General features: G+C 51.0%; 1 protein-coding gene across 1 annotated transcript; it reads left to right on the top strand.

The window, feature by feature from the left end:
- The first annotated feature begins 574 nt into the window (after nt 1-574).
- Nucleotides 575-16229, top strand: GDF6 (growth differentiation factor 6). Its single transcript, XM_061373184.1, has 2 exons — nt 575-1012; nt 10647-16229. Exons 1-2 carry the CDS (start codon nt 676-678, stop codon nt 11507-11509), a joined length of 1200 nt encoding a protein of 399 aa, XP_061229168.1. The 5' UTR covers nt 575-675; the 3' UTR covers nt 11510-16229.
- The last annotated feature ends 4081 nt before the right edge of the window (nt 16230-20310 follow it).

The raw sequence follows: 20310 nt of genomic DNA, 5'->3' as shown, positions 1-20310 counted from the left end.
GCTGCATTTTCCGAGGTCCCAGCTTGGAATGTGCTCTTCTCAGACTGGTCCCCTCTTGGTGGCTTTGCAGATTTTGAGAGAATAAGAATGGTCATCGCCTCTGTCCCAAGGCTGCCTACTAACTGGGCCCTAGCGCATTCCAAGGTGAGATTTCCGCTTTCCACCAGATTCTCCTTCTTGCAAGACCCCTGCTTTGTGGCAAGTTCTTGCTCACATAGATGGGGGAGCACGAAAGATCTCAAGCAAGACTGGTAGCATTGTGTGAGTCTGCCCTCACCTGACACTGCAGCACCCAAGGGACCCCTGAACACGCCAAAGCATCGGCCAGTTGGCGAGGAGCGGTATCCGAAGGGCTGCAGCAAGACACGCAGCATCTCCCCCCGGCCCTCATGTCCACTTCCCACGCAGAGTACACAGAGCGGAGGGAGTAAAGGGACCCCCGAGCACCCGTCAGCGGGGTGTCCCGCCCCGCGGGGCGGGCTGGGTGCCCCCACGGGGCGGTCCGCGGCGGGGCGGTACCCACGGGGCGGGGCGGGCTGCTCCGGGCCGAGCCCGCCCGGGTGCAGTCCCCGCTCCGCGCCGCGCCGCCGCGCAGTGCCCGCGCCGCTCCGTGGGCCGCCGGAGCCGCACGTCGGGCCGCCCTCCTCTTCCTCCCCACCGCCGCCGCCTCTCGCTATGAATGCACGCCGGGCCCTGCTCTCCGCCGCCTTGCTCGCCAGCCTCCTCTGGGATTTACCTTGCTGCCTCCCGGCTTCCCTCCCCACCGCCTCGGAGCTCGCCGCCTCTTCCAAAGGCGGACGGGGCCGCAGGGTGTCGCGGTCCCCACGGGAGAACCGCCCGCGGCAAGGCGGACACGCCGTGGGCCGGGCATTCCCACGGGCGGAACCCCACGAGTACATGCTGTCTCTGTTCAGGACTTACTCCATCGCAGAAAAACTGGGCATCAACGCCAGCTTTTTTCAGTCGTCCAAATCCGCCAACACCATCACTAGTTTTGTAGACAAGGGGCTAGGTAAGTTCTGTCCCTTATCCTCCCTCATGCCCCTCACCGTCCCTCCGGGGGTTTGTGCGCCCCTTCCCGCAGCGTTCTGCAGTGCGAGGCTGCCGTCCCGCGGAGTCTGGCGCTGGGGAGGTGGGGAACGTGTTGCACTGATCACTGGTGTTTCCTGCCCACTCGGTATCGCAGAAAAGTGGATCTTTCGGTAAATCACGGCATAGCGTTGTTTTAGTTGAGGGCGAAGCCGCGGTGCGGGTGTAGCGCAGCGAACTGTCCCGCAGCGCTACACCCGCACCGCGGAGGCCGTAAATGCTGCATGCGCGAAACACGCGTGTTCCTCCCGGAGTCATCACAGTATGGTAGGAAACCCTCCCCAGCTTTGCAGGCGCGTTTTGGGTGTAAACGCAACCTCGGGGGAGAAAAGAGAAAAATCGCTCTTCTGGTTTCTTTGCGTCTGTCGGAGAAAGGATCGCTCTTATCGCTGTGGCTGTAAGGCAAATAGAAAGTTCAAACTGACCGAGGGCAAACATTTGCTGCCTAAAGCTGCTCTCGCCTCGGGTCGCTTTATCGGGTTTACCTGGAAGAGCACCAGCCCCGTTTAGAAGCACTGGACCTGGGACGTAGCCGGCTCCGCTTGCGGGGAAGCAGCCCGGAGTCCAGCTAAACGCCGGACCCGGGCTCCTCTGTGCGGCCCGGACCCGCCGACTGCTTCGGGGCTGTATCCTGCGTCCGCTGAGCAGGGGGAGGCTGGCCCGCAACAGTCCTGTCCAGGACCGGCAGTGGGGCCGCTCCCCCGGGCCCGCGGAGGGGGGCAGAGGACGGGGCGGGCGGCGGAGGACGGGACAAGTCAGGATCCAGGCCTTGCTCCCACTCTCGCCGGGCAGCACCGGTACCGCGGGGCTCCCGGGACTCCCTGGGCGACCTGCAGCCCCTGTCGGGGTCCTGCTTTGTTTTCTCTCTTTGTTTTATCGCTAGAACCGGGGCGGCGGGTGAAGGTTTCTCGGCGATCCGGAGGAACATTTCCCTTCCCCTTTTTTTCTCTTATTTCTTTTTCATTACCCTGGTTTGTGAGCCATTAAGGACAGACTAATTAACAGGTTCCCAATGCGCGTTGTGCATTCTTTCCTTCTCCCCCTCTCCCATATCTGAAGACCCACCCCTCCGCCCGCCCCCAGCGAGACCCTGCCCGTGTACCTGCCGGCAGCTGGCAGCAGCTTCCCCCCGGGACCCAAAGAGTTGAGCACGCAGACCTCCCCTCTTCCAGCAGTTTTAGGGCAAAACGTAGCGCCGGGAAAACCGCACGGCTCCCCTTAACTCCAGGAGCCGCTCGCTACCCTAACCGAACCCAAATCACCCCCCTCTGCCTTCCCCCCCCCACCCGGCGCTTTCCCTCTCCTCCTCGGACCCACAGCCCCATGGCCATCCCCGGCTGGTGGCCGTTCCTCGCCGCGGAGGGAGCGCGGCTGGGCTCTCCCCTCCCGCCCCGTGCCCGTCGCTCCCCTCGGGGCTCGGGAGGATGCGTGGAAGCGCCCACAGTGGGTGCTCGCGGCCGGGAGCGCCCCTGGAGGAGAGGGGACACGGGGATTCGCTTTCCGCTGTCGCCGTGTGGAGGCTGTTGTTTTTCGTCGCTGTTAAACGAAGGGGTGGGGGAAGAGGTCTCGCTTTCTAGAAACAGGGTTTGCAAAGTTCAGCGGTCAGAAGGAGCTGGCCCGCGTTCTCCGCCGGAAAGGAAACGGGGTGCTAATTCTGCGAGCCGCGGGGAACGAGAGCCGCGCTCAAGATCATTTTATTCTTGATAACGAGAAGAAAGACAGTTAATTTAACAAATTTAGCTCATCTCGCTGCATGGGAGATTCTACTCCGGGGGAAGTGATTTGCTAACAGAAGTCCTGGTTTGATTAAGGAAAAGCCTCACTTTTCCCCATTGATTTTGATTTGATGTGTCACAGACTGTGACCTTCTGCTGGACCTTCTGAGGGTTGCTTAGCATCGAGCCACTGATTGGAGTATTTCAACTCAGTGATCTAATTGAGTGTTCATGTCATAACATATCAAATATTGTCTAGTCTCCCATAATGAAGCGGACCAGCCAATGGCACATCACCAAAAAACTTCAAGAGAGCTTCCGTTCCTCTGAAGTGGTAGCTATTTTACTGCTCACCTCCCCGTGGGCTCCTAGCCCAGTTAATTGGCGAGCTGGAGTTGTGCTGATGATGAACAGCCTTTGCTCAGGGAAAGCGGGAAAGGGGAGGGGGAGTTTCTGTCAATTAATCTGCAGACAATATAGCCGACCAAATTAACCCAATTAGATGGGCTGCTCTTTACCTAAGCGGCAGGACCGGGGGAGGCGGCGGTGGACGTCCCTCCTGCCCTGCCCACACGGCATCCTTCAGAGCAGGATTTCGTGGGGGGACAGCAGCTCCGAGAGAAGCAGGGAGCAGCTTTTAGTCCTGCCCGACGAGAAATACCTTTCCCGCACGGCATGGGCTGCCGTGCCTGCGTGTCCGTGGGAGCACCCCACGGGATAGGTAACGCGGCGTCGGCTTCTGTCCGTAACTGCCCCGGGACAGTCCAGCGGAGGGTGCAGGCACCGGCACCAGCACCAGCCAGGCACCGCTCCTCCCCGCCGCTCCTTGCTTTCCTTCCCGCTTGGAGCTAGGAAGATAGCTTTCAGGGCAGCTCGAGAGAAAGGAAAGCCTCACTACCGCGTTATATATACAGATATATATTTCCCCACAACCCCCATGGGTAGAAAAAGGGCGCAGAAAGGGGAGAAGGATTTGCGATTCCCATTTCTACACCCCCTCCCGCCCCCCACTCGCTTCCCCTTGTTACGGTCGCAAGATCAGACAGGACCTAGCTGAATGTAGGAAAATTACTGTTGGCACATGAAGTAACTCATTAAAACGCAGATGGTGCTCTCGCTGGCCTCAGGACCCCCAGCATTGGAGCTCCACAGTAAGGCAGGACAATTAGGAGCTGCAAGGACTCCACCAGGCAGGGGGGAGAAAACAGAGAGAGAGTAGGAGAAGGGACCTATAAACAAGCAAATCCACAGCGAGCAAGAAACACGGCACGGCTCGGGACAAACCGAAAACAACAACAACAACAAAAAATATATAAAAAATAGCCGGGGTGCGAGGAGCGCGATTTTCAAAAGGATCTCCCGTGGGAAGCGAATGCCTCAAGGGCCTTTGCCCTCTGCATCTGCGGAGCTGCCCGCAACCGCGGTACCGCACCGGGCTCATGTGTGCGGAGCTCTGAGCTCCGCACCCAAGGGATGAGCAATTCGAAATGGGTCTAGACCGTCTCCTTCTTCCATCCCCGTTTTCTTTGTGCCGTTTCGTGTTTCAGTCGAGAGGCAGCTGGTTAAGATGGGCAGGGGTCCGGCCGTTGTTATTTCTCTCTTGCCATTAGGGTCGGGAGGGGGTGAGGACGGGAGGGCAGGACGAAAGGGGGATCCCGTGTGCAGAAGCTGGAAACTGCCCGGCTGTGCATGTGTCAGAGGAAAAGAGAGTAAATCCACTTGAAGTTCATCTACTGCAACATGTTTATGCAAAACAGCGGGTTTCTGGGTGGACCGAAAGCTGCAATGTAGTGTAATCTGCGCAGCGCCTTTGCCCAGGCAGTGTTGTCGTTGGCAGAAGGAAAATGAAATATAAGCAGGGAAGTATTTTAATGGGGAAGGAGGGAATTCACAACTGTTAATTATTTGGTGACCTTGTATTCGATTTGTTTGAGCCTCTTATAAAAACACTAATGCAGACCAGACGGCCGGAGCGCGGCAGCGAGCAGCCGCTTCTCATCCCCGCCAGGCGCCCGGGGAAAGACCTAGTGGCCGGGCCCGGCCCGGCCCAGCGGAGCTTCCGCGCCCGCGGAGCCGGCAGCGCGGGGCAGGCAGCGGGGACAGCGGGCTGCAGCTCCACGCTGCTGCGCCGGGGGGATCTTGAGGGTCTTTGGGGTTTCATTCCCCGCGCTGCGGGAGCTGCGGGAGGGAGCGGAGAAGTGCGGGAGGAACGGGAGCCGCGGCCCCTCGTCTCTCCCCGTTTAGTACCGGTGTTTTCGGGAGGGGGTGGGGTATGGTTATTATTTTGCTTGAGTTCTTTTGTGCGGGGGTTGCACAGCGGGGAGGGCGGTCAGGGACAGTCAGAGACCTGGGGGACGCAGCCCGCGGAGCTCGGCGGGCGGTGCGCGGCCGCGGAGCCGCTCTGCTAACGAGGAGTCACTAAAGCCTCTCCAGCCACTGCGGTGGCTCTTTTGGGACCCGATCCTGATTTTTTAATTTGACTTTTTAAACCCAGGAGCCCCTCTGCGGGGCTTGCTGAAAGATCGCGTTTAATTTTTTATTAGCAGTATTTAATTTTGGTTTTGGTTGGGTGGTTTTGAGGACGCTAGGACCGAGCTTTCCCCTTAGCAGTTGTTAAGCTTCAGCCGCCCGCGGGGCGATGCTGTGCCGCAGCCTGTGCTGATCCCGACCGGGAGCCGAGCAGCCGCCCTGAGCCAGCCGGGCCCCGGACGTTCACTCGCCCGCCTTGCTCTCCTTGCTACACAGTACTATAGAAAAAGAAAAGCAGCTAATCACAGAAATGCCCCTTCCCTTGAGATTTCGGTTCAGGCTGGAACTGAGGTTGAGCGTCCTCCCGTGCACGAAGTCTGGTTTATAAGCGAAAGGGGACGTTTCAGTCCTTCCTAGCTGTGGCTAGATCTGCGTGTTGTGTTGCTGTATTCCACACACGTCACTCAGAAATATCCTCCAAAGCGTCCCCTCATTCCATTTCTTAGCTCCGAGGGCTGGGAATATTCAGTCCAATTTTCTCAATAAGAATAATTTTGGAAGAATGGCTTCTCCTCGATCGAAATATTTCGGGTAGTGAAACCGCCGCAAACGGGGAAAGAGAAGAGGGCTCGGTTAATATCTGTTAAAGCAGGTAGAATCTCTCTGGGGAAGCCCCTCTCCACCTCGGCTTATCTCCCAAAGGGATGAGGACGGATGAGGGGCCCGGAGCCCCGCGGGATGCCCCGCGGGTGTTGCCACGGTTCCTCTGCACCCGAGGGCCGAGCGTCGCTTGCGGGTACCGGGGAAGCGGCGGGAAGAAGCGGCCGTCGGAGGCAGCAGGAGCGGGACAAGGGCAGGCAGCCTTCCATGCGGGGACGGGGAAGCGGTGATCAAAGGTGTATCGCAGCCAGGTGCCTCTCCTCTCCGTCGGGAAAAGAATTTAAAGCAAAAGAAAATAATGATGGAAGCAGCCCTCCATCAGCCCGCTGGGGTTTTGGCAGGGTTGAGAAGGCGTCCGAGGAAGGTGTGGTCTTTCCCGGTTACTCGATAGGGAGGCGAACGAAACGTTTAAATCTAATCACTCTGTGTAATAAAAAACCGCGGCGAGGCAGGCGCTGGAAGACGCGGAACTGAAACCCGGAGATATACCACACATGGAGAGTCTGTCCCCCGCTTCCACAGCTCGGGTAATGCTCCGAAAGAGATACCTGTCAACCCTGCGACTCTGCAGACAACGTGTGGGCAGCCCCTCTCAATTAGCGGGGATATATGTTTTAATTTCCAGATTATTGTTGAGCGAGCGCCTGCGAAGGGTCTTTAAACTGAAAATGTGCTTTTGGTTTGCGAGTTTAAATATGGCTTGAAAAAGAATTTGGGAATGGGAAAATTCTTCTTCAATGTGTTTTGGGTGTAATTTGCAGTGATGTAAAGTTAAGATCTGAGACCTGATGAATTGGCAGGGAGCCCAGTACCTGATCTGCCATGAAAAGGGAAACTTCGTGTAGCCTTCGTTAACCCCCCGCTCGCCTCAAAGCCCCGGCTGCCAGCGAGAAACCAAGCCCGGGCAGCGGGAGAGGCTTCGCACAGGGAAACGTACCACCAGACATTCATTTACCGTGGAGATGATAAACCCGCCGCCACCGCGCAGCGGAGGAAAGCGGGGTGAGAAGGCGAGAGGCGGAGGAAGGGGGAGCTTCGGCTCGGCTTGGTCCGGCTCTGCCCGCGTTGCGCAGGTCTCGTTGGCTGCCCGGAAGCTTTTGGAAGGGCAGAGCGGAGCAGGGCTGCCCTCGTCATCCACCGCTGACACACGCTGAAACTCCAGATAGATATACCCCCTTCTCTCACTCCGTCCAACTCCCAGTGTTTTATCTTCTTCCGAAAAAAAATAAACAACGGAGAGTCAAATAAAACTAATGCTTACAGCGTAACTAACATTCATCTAAAATAACGTTGCAAATATAAACACAATTCTCTGGTGCATTTCTCGCAATGTGCCTTTCTTCAGACGGGCTGGATGTAACATGACTTTGCTGCTCTCTCCGAGTATTTCGGTAACGGGAGTACGGTAATGACAGCCTCAACCGGCCCGAGAGAAAGGCAGATCTCGAACTGGCTGTGAGAAGCCCCGGGTTTCACCCCAGCCGCTCCTTGGATCTAAAGCAAAACTGAAGAAAACAAGTCCCCATGCATGTGTGCTCGTCTCACGGAGAGGAGGGAACAGCCCGGGTATCCCCCACGCTGCCACCGCTGCCGTTCTTTGTATGCCTGGAGAGTGGCAGCTTGGCTGGAACAAAGGGTTCCCAAACCAGACCGGGTTTTCTCCGGCTTGCGAAGCTCCAGAGGTACCGTTTTCCCTCCCCGCCCTCCGCTGCTTTTCCCACCCTCTCGACGGCTCTGGGAGCGAGCCAGTACTGGTTTAGGATTATGTATTCATCTGGAATTATTAAGTTACGAGAGTGAATAAATAGCTTTTATCTGATCGGATTCAAAGCTGCTTATTTGAAACAACCGGCAGCCCTGCCCCTTTTTCGGAGAGAGGAGCGGGAGCCGGCAGCTGCAGTGGGAGTTTTCCAGCGCAGAGTCGTGCTGCCTGAACCCAGCCTGGGGACCCGCTTGCCCGGCGTCACATTTCTCTGCCATTCTTCTGTGTCTCCAGCGTGCCATGCCACCGAGCCAGCCGGAGTCGTCTTGCGACTCCTTCAACCTTCGCCAAGCTGGAGATTCGTAGGATGCTGCTGGGGAGCGCGTTGTAGGCGTACCCCCTGAGTAAGCCGTTGGCACTCGCGGGACCGGAGCTGGTTCTTTTCGTCCCCCCTCTCCCAGCCTTCCTTTCCGACGCATGAAAGGGGTCTGCAGACCCTTTATAAACCGCTTCAGCAGCGGGGACCCAGGGGAGTTCAGCGTCTCCCCGCCTCCCTCCCTTCTAACCCTCACGCCGAGATGTCACCCCCGAAGGGGCCGCCTAACATCTACCCGCCTGTGTGGGGGTTCCCCGGGGGTGGGGAGATCGCTGCTGCCTCTGTGTCCCCCTATCTACCGGGAAAGGGCTGTCTGTCCTTTCTTTCCCCGAAAGCTTGGGCAGCCGGACAGTGACCCTGCTCCTGCACCCTGGCAGGAATTCGGGGTCCCCACGGCCGGGGCACAGGCCGGGAGTAGGACGGGGAGGAGAGGAGGAGGGGTGTCTGCTCCGGAGGGACAGTGGGCTGGAGGCAGCTCTACCCCACCTCCACCGGATCGCGACAGAGAGAACCAAAGCGGGAGAGCATCTCTCTTTGAAACCAAGCCTGACACCCACGTCTCTCTCCAGAAAAGAGATGGCTTAAAAGTGGAGCTGTGCCCAGGCCCGTCTCTGTCCACACCCCAAAGCAGGGGATAGGCGCTGATCTGGTTTCTTCGACGGTCGCTGGAGCCGTTGGAGGAAGGCGGGATGCAGCTCGAGAGTCCAGGAGACCCGTCTGCACTATGTCAGATGCCTGGGCATCTGACAGACGCTGGGCACAGGGAAAACCAAAGGCGAGGAGAAGGAAGAAGGGGAATCCGAACATTCTTGCCCGAGGGATACACAACCCCTCTTTGTGAATCCCACAGTCCTGCCCGGGACCCCCTCGAAGAAGGAGGCAATGGCTCCAGAGCTCTCCTGAGCTTCTGTATCCACCTCTCGCAACCCAGTCCCCGGGCCTACTGGCCCCAGCATGTGCAAGGGGGAAACACCCTCAAATCCACAAGCGACCCGTGGGCCAAGCCCTGCTTCATCCTTGCAGCGCTGCAGAGATTGTCCACCTCTTTTGGGCAGCTCTCGCTGGATTTCACTTTTCTCTCCAGCAGCTCGATAGAGCAGCTGCTGTCGTCACCTGCGGCTGTGACAACACTTTTCGGGTTGTGTGTATGTTTCTTACAGACTCCCTCTGCGCCCCTGCGGGAGGGATGAGCGGCCGGCGGGCTGCCTCTCGCTCCCGGCTCTGCGCTTCTCGCCGGGGAAGGTAATCGCCGATCCAGAGGCGGGGGCCCGGGATGTCTGGAGCGCCTGACCCATTTTCAGGACCTGGTGGCGGAGGGGGGTGCTCCGGCCCCTCCGCATCCCTCCGAAAGGGTCCGGCTTCGGCCACTCTCCCGAACCGACCCTCTGGGGCGAGGCGGGGACCCAGCTCTGCAGCCGTGGGTGCCCGGTGTGTCAGGGTCAGGGGGTTGCGCTTGGCCGGCGGACGGGCTCCCCCTTGGGTCCTGTGGCCTGGCTTCAGGGCAGGTCTTTTGCCCAGCAATTCCCGCTAGCATTGCTGCACTCCACGCTCCATCTCCCTCGGCGTGTGGGGGAACTCAGCGGACTTTCGAGCATTCTAATCTGCTCTGAAGCACATTAATCCGCACTGATTTTTACATTGCCGTGGCGCGGCTGAAGGTCTTGGTTTGCATAAATCATCCCCCTGTTCCTCCTGCCCCGCAGGAGGCTCCCCCAGTTATGTCAGGTAGAACCGAAGTTGTGCAGTACAATGATTAAAATCGCAATGACCTCTGATATCAATAAATAACAGAGAGCTTTAGTCTCCGTTTCTACTCCTGGAGCGGGCTGAGCTTGGAAAAGCGGCCATGGGCTGCTGAACAGAGGCTCCAGTGACACTTTTACTATTGAGATCTACACAAGCTTTACTAGCTTCTGGGGAAACCCAGGGGCTTTGGGAATTCTTGTATTTGCTGGGTTGTAAACATTTTATTGGAAAGCAGCTCAGGGGAATCTGGTTTGCTTTCTGTGCTGCACTGCGTACACTGATGTGTCAAAAAAGAAGTCCAGGTTTTTCTCTGGGACAAGAATATATATGTGCATATATATGTGTGTGTGTGTGTGCGTAATGTACACAAGCACACCAACACTGACGGTCCTACACTGGTGGCGGGGCTGATGGGCAGAAGACGTGCGTGGCGCAGGGGCTGCCTCTGGTGTGGGAGAATGGTCTTATATCTCGTGCAGGTCCTTCCATACCTCCTCTCTCTTCCATCTTCTTCCTTTTCTTCTTCTCCTTCATTCTTTCTCTTCTTCCCATTTTTCTCCTCCCTTCTTCCTCTTTTTCCTTCTTCTTGTCCTCAGTGTTCTTGTTCTCCTTCCTTCTTCCATTTTCTTCTTCCTTTCTTCTTTTCCTTTCCGACCCCCCCTTCTTAATTCTTCCATCTCCTTCTTTTCTCTGAATTCCTCCTTCTCCTTCTCCTCCTTCTTTCTCCTTTTCCTCTCCCCCCCCAGAACCGACCCGGTGGAGGCCCGGGTCCCGGACCGGAGCGGGCCCGGCGGGTGGCCGGGGGGTTGGCGGGCAGGAGCTGCCCTCGGAGACCTCTCGGCAGATCCCCCCTGAGCGCAACTGACTGTAATTATTTTTTATCTCGCAGACGATCTCTCGCCCGCTCCCTTGAGGCGGCAGCAGTATGTGTTTGATGTATCGACCCTCTCGGAGACGGAGGAGCTGGTGGGGGCCGAGCTGCGGCTCTTCCGCCGGGCCTCCCGCGCCCGCCCGCCGCCCGCCGCCCCGGTACACATGCAGCTTTTCCCCTGCCTGTCACCGCGGCCTCTGGACTCCCGCGCCCTGGACACGCGGGCGGCCCCGGCCGCCGGCTGGGAGGTCTTCGACGTGCGGCAGGGCCTGCGGGAGCACCGGCCGTCGAAGCGGCTGTGCCTGGAGCTGCGGGCCTCGGCGGGCCGCGGGCCGCCGCGCTGGCTGGACCTGCGGGTCCTGGGCTTCGGGCGCCGGCCGCGACCGCCGCAGGAGCGGGCACTGCTGGTGGTCTTCACCCGCGCCCGGCGGCGGAGCCTGCTCGGGGAGCTGCGCGCCGAGCTGGGCTCGCCGCCGCCGCCTGCTGTCCGCCGGCCGCCGCCCCGGCGCCAGCGGCGCACCGCCTTCGCCAGCCGGCACGGGAAGCGGCACGGCAAGAAGTCCCGCCTGCGCTGCAGCAAGAAGCCGCTGCACGTCAACTTCAAGGAGCTGGGCTGGGACGACTGGATTATCGCCCCGCTGGAGTACGAGGCCCACCACTGCGAGGGGGTCTGCGACTTCCCACTGCGCTCCCACCTGGAGCCCACGAACCACGCCATCATTCAGACCCTCATGAACTCCATGGACCCCAGCTCCACGCCGCCCAGCTGCTGCGTCCCCACTAAATTGACTCCCATCAGCATCCTCTACATCGACGCGGGCAACAACGTGGTGTACAAGCAGTACGAGGACATGGTGGTGGAGTCCTGCGGCTGCAGGTAGCGGGCAGGACACCCCTCGGGGCTGCGTCTGGCGGAGAAGCCCCGGCGGTGGCGAGCGGGGACGGCCCGCGCCCGCCCGGAGCAGGCTCGACGCGTAGGGGAAGGGCGGGCGCCGGTTCCCGCGGTGGCGGCGGGCGTCGGGTAGCGCCTGCCCTTGACTACCGTGCGGGAAAGGGAGAGAGGGCAGGGCAGGCGGCCAGGCCCTGCCGGGTCCCTTCCCCTCTTTCCCCCTCTCTTCCTCCCTCCCTCCCTCTCCCGGGGTTTATCTGGCGATCTGTCCTCTTCCCTCCAGAGGTGAAGGCAATTTAACAAGTACAAAAAGAGTCGGGGGAGGGAGAGGGAGCAGACCGAGCCCTCTCTCTGAAGTTGCTCTGAAGAGGGCTGCTTCATTTCTGCCCTCTCTCTTTCACATTCCTGCAAGCTTACCAGCCAGAAATAGCCTCCGGCCCCCACCCCTAAAGGAAAAAAAAAAAGAGAAAAGTTAAAAAAAAAAAAAAAAAAAAAAAGCTCAAGATTGTAATTACCAGTTAGGTTTTATTTTAAGACAGCAATGAAAAACTGTGAAGAGCGAAGTGTTACAGAAAGCACAACCTGGGTGAATGGAAAGGAAACTCCCTCGGATTTCAGGAACAGCGCAAGGATGCCATTGCCAGGTCTCTAAGTAGCTCTAGCTCGGCAGCCCTCGCAACCTGCAGCAGTATTATACGCGAATGTTGTGCTGGAAAAGGCGTTCTAAGTAAGATTCCTGTTTCTTTCCCGCCTTTGGTCTCAGCTGCTGCTTCACCTGAGTGAGGAAAGTGCACTTCGAAGCATGCCTAGCCCTTTCTTAATGTAACTGTTATGTTCGTAGTTTCAGGCTTTCCCCCGCTGATTTTTAGAGTCGTCTTATCTGGTTTTGCAGAGCTGGTGAAAAAAAAAATTAAAAAAAGAGAAGAGAATAATAATATAAAATGCTAATAAAAAGACTCGACCAGGAGCAATAATTTAAAATGCACATTTTGCTTTGGATGCACTGTTGTTCATATAAAAGTTGTAAATATTTGTTTATTTAAACAGACTGAAAAGTGCAAAATGGAGATGAACAACATGCATTTCTTTTTTTTAATGTACAAAACATTATATGCACTCGAAATGTTATAATTTCTAATATTTTTAAAAGTTTATATTTGAGTTGTACAGAATTAAGCATTAATCAAATATTTCATCCTTACTTAACATTATCATTTCCTTAAGATATTATTACAAGATTTAAATTCTGTGCTAATAATGGAGAAAAGAACATTTTTTTTACTGTCTACCTCACTATAATGCAAGTATTTACAACTCTAAAGTTATCTGAGGTAAATTAATATTCAGAACATTTTTACAATACAACTTTACTGGACGGTACTACAACTATTACTGTATTATTAAACATTTTTTTTTTCCAAAAAAAGTCAGCTTGCTTTTATATGTTTTATTATTTGGTTAAGTAATGCTGAGTTCTCAAGTAAACGTTAGCTCCAGTACTACAAATGCTGCAGAGTTGAGTTGGAGCAAGTGCCAGTTTGAGGCATACCTGAAACCATTCCTCCTATCTGAAGACTTTTTGTACTCTCACAAGATCTTTAGTTTCGTCTTTGGTATATGCTGGTGGCTCAGAGCTGCATTATGTTTATCTGCATATCATGCAATGATTACTATAAATGGGAGAACGCATTAAGGGGAAAAATTCAGACAAACCTTTGTAAATTTCATCTGTACCGGGTGCGTTTATATACACTGTATGATGTTGAGCAAAAGACAATGAATGTTTTATAAATTATATTTATTTTAATGCAATGGGTAATATATTTATTAAATATTTCTTGGCTATCTCTTAGATAATGAAGAGCTATTACATGAATAGCTGTTTCAGTAAGAGAAGGATTCCCTTCCTCTCTCGCAGCAATGCATGCGAAGAAGGTGGTGTAGGCAGTGTGGGGGCTCTTGGAAAAAAAAGTGCCTCATCTTATATGCAGAAGGGCTGAAAGAGATGCTCACCTTGTGGAATGTGTTGAAAACAAGGTTCTTTTCATAGAAAGTGGATTTTTTTTTTAACCTTATCACAAGATCTGATCACATTTTTCCCTGGCCAGCTTTCACTCCCTTGGACTGGTGCTTGAACAAAGGATTGTAGAATCATGCTTGACTGTTTGAATAGCAGCAGCTGAGAGACCTGTAGAAGACTCCAGCTTTAGAGCTGGTACACTTGCCAGAGGAATATTTCTTTTTAATACTTACTAGTGTTTCAAGTTCATGACTAATAGTAGGTTCAGAAACCACAGCTTTAAAAACAGCTTTAGTTTTAAAGCTGGGTTTACCGTTTGGAGTGGTATGAACTTTGATTGCTGCTCTGACCACACTGGTTCAGTCTTCTGCTATGGATGAAGCTCCCTCTATGAAGGAAAGCAGTGGGCAAATGATGCCAAACAGGCTGTAGTATGCTCTCTGAGGAATGGTAATTAGGATCCATAAGACACTGTCCACTGGAAATGAGCACTGAGTGAATCATCTTTTTATTTTGCTGCCTGGTGAGCACATGAATTATCACATGTACAGACAATGCTTTGGCTAAAACCATGCACTGAGATTTTCAATGCAATTTCCTTTCCATGTAAAAACGAGCATCCCTTCTATTGCAAGACTGTACATCGCACGCTTGGTAGCAAGCTGGTCTGTCACTGAGCCATCCGTTCTGCTCCGCCTCAGATGTGGCTTTGGGGAACTTCATAAGACAAAGTTCAACTGTGGGAGGCCTAAGAAATCTCTCCTGAAAGGAAGTCCTCAAAGAGGCAACAGAGAAGACATTGCTGTCTTGGATATACAATAAAGAACAGTTTGTATCTTCTCCTACATTAGCTGATTTTTTGGTGACCTCTTTAATGGCCAGAAAGGGTTTGAAAGCAGTTTGTCCCAAATGTCTGATCTGTACTTGTTAACATTTTAATGGCAGCGAGAGAGCTGAAGAAAGGCAAAAATAGTCAGCATCTGCATTACCTGCTTTGGAGGCAAACCTTTTGGATTTTACTTACTGAAAGAGAAGGAACACTGGCTTTCTGAATGTGTGCTCTGTATGCTACAGCTAATATAACATTATCTGAGCCCATTTTGGCAAGTCTGCTCTTCCTAAAGATGGGATCTCCTCTCATTTCCTTTTTTAGGTCTGCAGTATTCTTTTATACAAAACTGAAAACAAGCGGTAAAGTGCTGAGAAGGAGAAGTGAAAAGATAGCAAAGATGATGCATGGTCTTTCCTTCCTTGCATCTCCTTTTCTTTCTCTCACCCTGCCCCCAAGAGCTAACTAGTAAACTGTATGAAAAATGCAGTAATTATTTTTTCAGCTCTTACCACAAATACTGCAAGCCTTTGTTACAGAGAAACCCAAATATGGAAATTCAGTGGATGCGCAGCTCAGATCTCCCTGTCCTGCCAAAGTAATATGAATTTTCTTTTCCATTTCTCAACGCCCCATGCTCAAAATCATATTTAAAAAGAGGAAATGATTTCTTTTGTTATGCTGCTGGCCAGAAGAGGGAGCAGAATCTATGAAGTAGTGTGAATAGACACCAGCAGAGAAAAGGCAGATGAAGTCGGTCTAGCTCATGGTGTCCTATGTATCAAAAGACATTACACAGTTCATCCATCACATTGGCTGTGTTGCTCAAATGCAAGAAAACCACTGGCTCCTCTTTGATGTATAGATATACATTGGAACAATTAAATTCTGAATATGCAAATGAAAAGAAATAGTGTGGAGTTTAAACCCTAGCTTTGTAAATACTGCTTCTTTTTGGACCACAGACTCCCTCTTACATTGATTGATTTATGGGAGGGGTGTATTTCTGAAAATGAATTTTGTGGTAAAATGCTGGAACCTGCCCCATGAAGAGTAGATCCAATCTTCTTTATTACCTGCACGCAGATGATAGGTTGGTCTGTTTACTGAAATGTATGAATTAATCACGTTTATTTTTCAAACCTCAATGTTTAACCTCAAATATCACCTGAGGGACAGAGTTGATCACACTGTATGAAACATCTGCCTTCATAACCTCTTTGCTTCAGAAGCACATCTGAAGCTATTAGGAAGTCGAGTGGCTGAACTTCACCTTTGTCAGTCATTCAGATGCTGGGCAGCAGGACAGCAGATTTCAATAGCATGTAATTTATTCCCTCACATAGGAGCCATGTGCTATAAAGGAGTATCCTCCCCTTGAGTGGGGTCCTTTTGTCAGCATTGAGCTATATTATATGATCACATTTCCAAATATTTGTTCTTGTTTCTTTGCAGTGTCAGACCTGTTGTAAACTGAGGATGTTCCAGCTGTTCATAATTGTGAGGGACTAGAGTCAACATATTGTCCCTGCTATGCTCATCATCTCCCTGTTCCTTGATGACTGCAGCCTTGAAAAGTACCACTGTTGTAGTTAATATACATTCCTATTTAGTGTATCATACTGCTGGGAATTAGGAAAGGTGCTCCCAAGGTTTTAACCAGAGTTAATTTTGCACATCAGCCTGACACAGAGTATTGGATCCTATATTTGCCCATGTGCTAGCATTTTGACAAATCTAGTATTTGTTTAAACCATGAATGCTGTTAGCCCTCTCTCTGAAACTGAGAAGCCTGAAATTGGACTGGGACTTCTATCCCACAAGACCACTTTCTTAGTAACAACTTTCTGCACTATTTTTTATGAAGACCCTTAGAAGAATCTCCATAGAATCACCAAATCATTTGTGTTGGAAAAGACCTTTATGATATTTCTATGAAGCATTGCTTAATCGTCACTGAACATTGTTTCTCAAAACATGAGAGCTTTATTACTAGAGACAAATGAGTGAGAAGACTCCGAAGACAACAGTTTTCAATTGGGTGAGCAGGAAAGACCTCAGGTGAATAAGAAAACTGAAGGACTGGTTGACAACTCATTTCTGCAGTGGAAGTGGGAAATTGCAGGAGGGCCGTAGAAGAGCAAAAGGGATAACGTAAGGGCACACTGCCAAACATCTGAGATGTCTTTGCACTAATGCTGAGAGTATGGAGAATAAACAGGAAGAACTGGAAATCTTGGGACACAACAAAAGCTACAGTTTAATCAGCATCACAGAGACTCAGTGGAATAAATTGCAGCACTTCAATGTCAGCAGAAAGAGTATAATTTGTGTAGGAAGGACAGGCAGGAAAAAAAGGAAGAGTATTATCTGATATATTGGGAATGTGTAGAAGGCCAGAAAGGGGAGAGACAGAGCTGTTTGAGATAAAATTGAGAGGTACTGTAAAGCTCTTCTAAAGATTACTTAATGAGGAGGAGGAGGAGGCCAATGTCATTTTTTTTGAGCAACTACTGGAAGTGTCCTGAGGATGTGAGGTAGTGGTAAAAGAGGACTTTATATAGCCAGATATCTTCTGTAAGAAAAACAAACAAGCATACAAAACCCAACAAAACCCCCAAACCAACAGCACAACACAGACAGTTCCTCAAGATTTTGGAATGTGTTGGAACAACTTTTTGTTTTGAAGAGTGGAGGCAGTTACAGGAGACATGGCTAGATAAGCTGTGATAGATATAGCTAATAAAGAGAAACTTGCTAGAAGACAATTTGAACTCATCTGTGGAAAAGGAGGCTTGAGAGGAGGAGAGCAAGATGAAATGACTCTTGTGAGGCAGACTTCCTCATTGGGGAATTGATAGGGAAGGTTTGCAGGGAGGAACCAAAAGAAGCTTAAGGAAACAGGCAGTTTGGAAGAAGTCCTTATTTAAAGGTCCTATAGGAAGCTGTCCTGCTGGCAAGGAGGACACTGGAAGAAATCAGGGGGTCTGAGTCAGGAGCCACTTGGTTAAACTTTTTATCAAAACCCCATCATACAAAAAGTGAGCAAAGACACCGTATTAGGAAAAGTAAAAGAGAGGGGCTGAAGTATATAGAATGCAAAAGGGACCAGAAAAATAACTAAGACGAAAGAAAAGAATTATCACTTCATTGAGATGGTAAACAAAGGATGAATAACGGGCTGAAGTGTGAGACAGCTTCTTTGCAAGTAGAGGGCACCTGATGTGAGAGGCTGAACACATTTAGAGCTAGCAAAGGAGCTGAAATGCAGGCCCCAGAAAAGAAGAAATGTTTGAATACTGCAGGAAGTCCTGGGGACATTTGCTGTGACATAATTAAAGAACTAACCACAATGGTTTATGAAATATTAATGAGTGTATTTAAGAACACACACAGAAGAATTAAGAGGCACCAAAAGTTACGTATCAGCCAACCTGTCTCAGATATATCAAATACTTTGAGAACTACTGCAGAAAATTCAAGTACTTCATATAATGGCTACTGCAGAATGATAAGGTGATAAAATCATCCAGCATGAATTTATCCAGAACAAATCATATGCAAATAGTCTAATGTTCTGCTTTGATAAGAGTGAAATGTAACTCAAGCACTTAAGAAAATGGGTTTCCAAATGATCTTGCTTCATTAAAGGAGCAGCTTGACATAAGTACAGTGAAATGCAATAGCAACAAATGCAAAATACTACACCTGAGGAAGGATAACCTCAAGCATAAGATGTAAATCTGCCTACATTAATGGTTCTGCAAAAAAGAAACTGGAATGATTTCTGAATATGACATAATAAGTGATAGTGTTGCCCAGGATATTTCAGAATATAACAACTGGGATATTAGATGCCAGAAATACTCCATGGTGCTTTGGTTTAATGGGGGCTCAGGCAAATTTCTGTGTCTGGTTTTAGGGAATATATTTTTGCAGATCATTTTCTGATGTCTTCTGGTGGTCTGCTGATCACAGACTGACTAACAAGGCTAAACTGGCTAACTGACTAACTAAATATACCTAGGAGTGACAGATGAATATGTTACGACTGGACAGCCTGTGGTCCGCAGACCAGGCCTTCCATGTTTTCTTTCTCTCTATTATCTGAGAATTATTTTCAAATACATCTACCAGGATGGTAGATAGATTTGCTTGGTTCCTTGCTATCAAAAGAGGAAGAAGTGGAGCTCCCAGGGACTCTGCATGAAGCACACATAGTGAATGAGTTCTTTTCCTCACAAACTGCCTGAGACTGAGGAGAATTGGATGCCGTGGTACTGCTAAAAACTGTTATGCACTCATCTGCAATTAACTCCCTTGAGAAATACAAGCCTGAATTTTGCTCTTAAAATAGGAAAAGGGGGATTTATTGCAATGCCTATTGTGGCACCTAAACTGGGCAGTAGTCCTGCTGGGATGTCATTAGTACTGAGTAGAGTGGAATAAATGTCTCCCATAACTTTATGTAAGGCATTCAGTTTAATGCAGTCAGCTGAATGCTTCAGAATGAGAGAGACCCTTTGTTTGCTCTCACTCCAGTGGAGTGCTGTGCTGGATGAGAGTCTCTTGTTGCCATCATAAACCAGACAATGGCTCATGGCATGACAACAATGTGCTGTTTTGATGGGCTTCTGTGAATTCACCAGGCATGATCTCCTGTAGGTGCCAGTGCTGGCCAGCAAAGTCCCAAATCTCAATCTTCCTAAAACCAGTTATTTCCACTTCCCAGCAGATATTCTGCAGCCAGCACTGCTGTGTCCTGCACCTGATTCCCAAATACTTTTCAGCGACTGTTTTTTGTGTCCTCAAGAGTTTTAATCTGCCATTGATGTTCTGTTTGTCATTTACTACTCGATTTGGTTCAGATGAGGATCTCTGGAGAGGAGTTTTGGTCCTTATTGTGATAAACCAGATACAAGCAGTAGAAACCCCTGTTCCATCTTGAACCATAAACCTTGCAAATCTGAGGGAAGGTCATTCTGGCATGTGTCTGCAGGCCCATGTATTTAGTGAACTAAATACAGTGTAACTGGTAATCAGCCCCTTCACATGTGTCTTTCATTAGCGGATAAAATCAGCATCCAGTATGACACAGGCTCCCAAATATTAGTTGCTTTATTGTGTTAATTTAAAGTCAAATAAATGACTGCCACCATCCAGAACTGGAATTCTGTAAAACGTACTCCTGTCACTTTTTGTCAATACCCTGTGAGCAGACTCTTCATTAATGGTCTTGAGGTTGTACAGACCCTTCACTATTGGCCAGTTGCTGGTTCCTTCTGTTCTTTTAGACTAGAGTCTAAAAACCTGTTTAACCTGGGATGTACCTCTGCCAAAGGCTGGTCTGCTGGGTAGCAGTGCAAACGAATTCATCATTGATGAAACAGGCAGCAGAGCCATCAAATGAAAAGCAGCTACAGCAAGTCTGAAAGAAAGGTTTTGAGAGAGAAAGAGGAAATAAAGAAGGAGTGTTCATCATTTAAGGAATTCACAAGTATTTCTGACTTCGCATTTCTTCCTAAGGTGGAATGGGCCTCCTTAGGAGAGGATGAACGCCTGAGGGGTTGAGGCAGATGGGATCACCTTAGGGCCATTAGAAGTGTGGCAAACAATTTGAAAGCATTCACATTTTCTTGAAAAAACACACTTTGTGTTGCCTGGTTGACTTGTCATAGCCGTTTGTCCTGTGCAAGGGGAAGCTGTCTGCAACATGCATGAAAATGTTCTGTATTTTACTATACTTCTCAGTGCTATAGTATTAGAAATTGCTGAGACATCTCCTCTAGCTGTTTCAGTGTTTTCACCATTAAAGATGTGAAAGGGCTATAGCAGCCTAGAGAAAGCCCAAATGATGTACTCATACATATCATGCTTTGTACAGCTTCATAGTCCTAGCGTGTCTGCTTATATCTCTTGTTCTGGGTTCTGCTCTGTCCACTCT

Source organism: Neopsephotus bourkii, unplaced genomic scaffold (genome assembly GCF_033783945.1).
Source record: "Neopsephotus bourkii isolate Nb327-2 ecotype Australia unplaced genomic scaffold, CSIRO-AGI_Nbou_v1 NB_1630, whole genome shotgun sequence".
Classification (NCBI taxonomy): Eukaryota; Metazoa; Chordata; class Aves; order Psittaciformes; family Psittacidae; genus Neopsephotus; species Neopsephotus bourkii.
The sequence above is the reverse complement of the archived record's forward strand: the minus strand, read 5'-3'. Positions and strand labels throughout refer to the sequence as shown.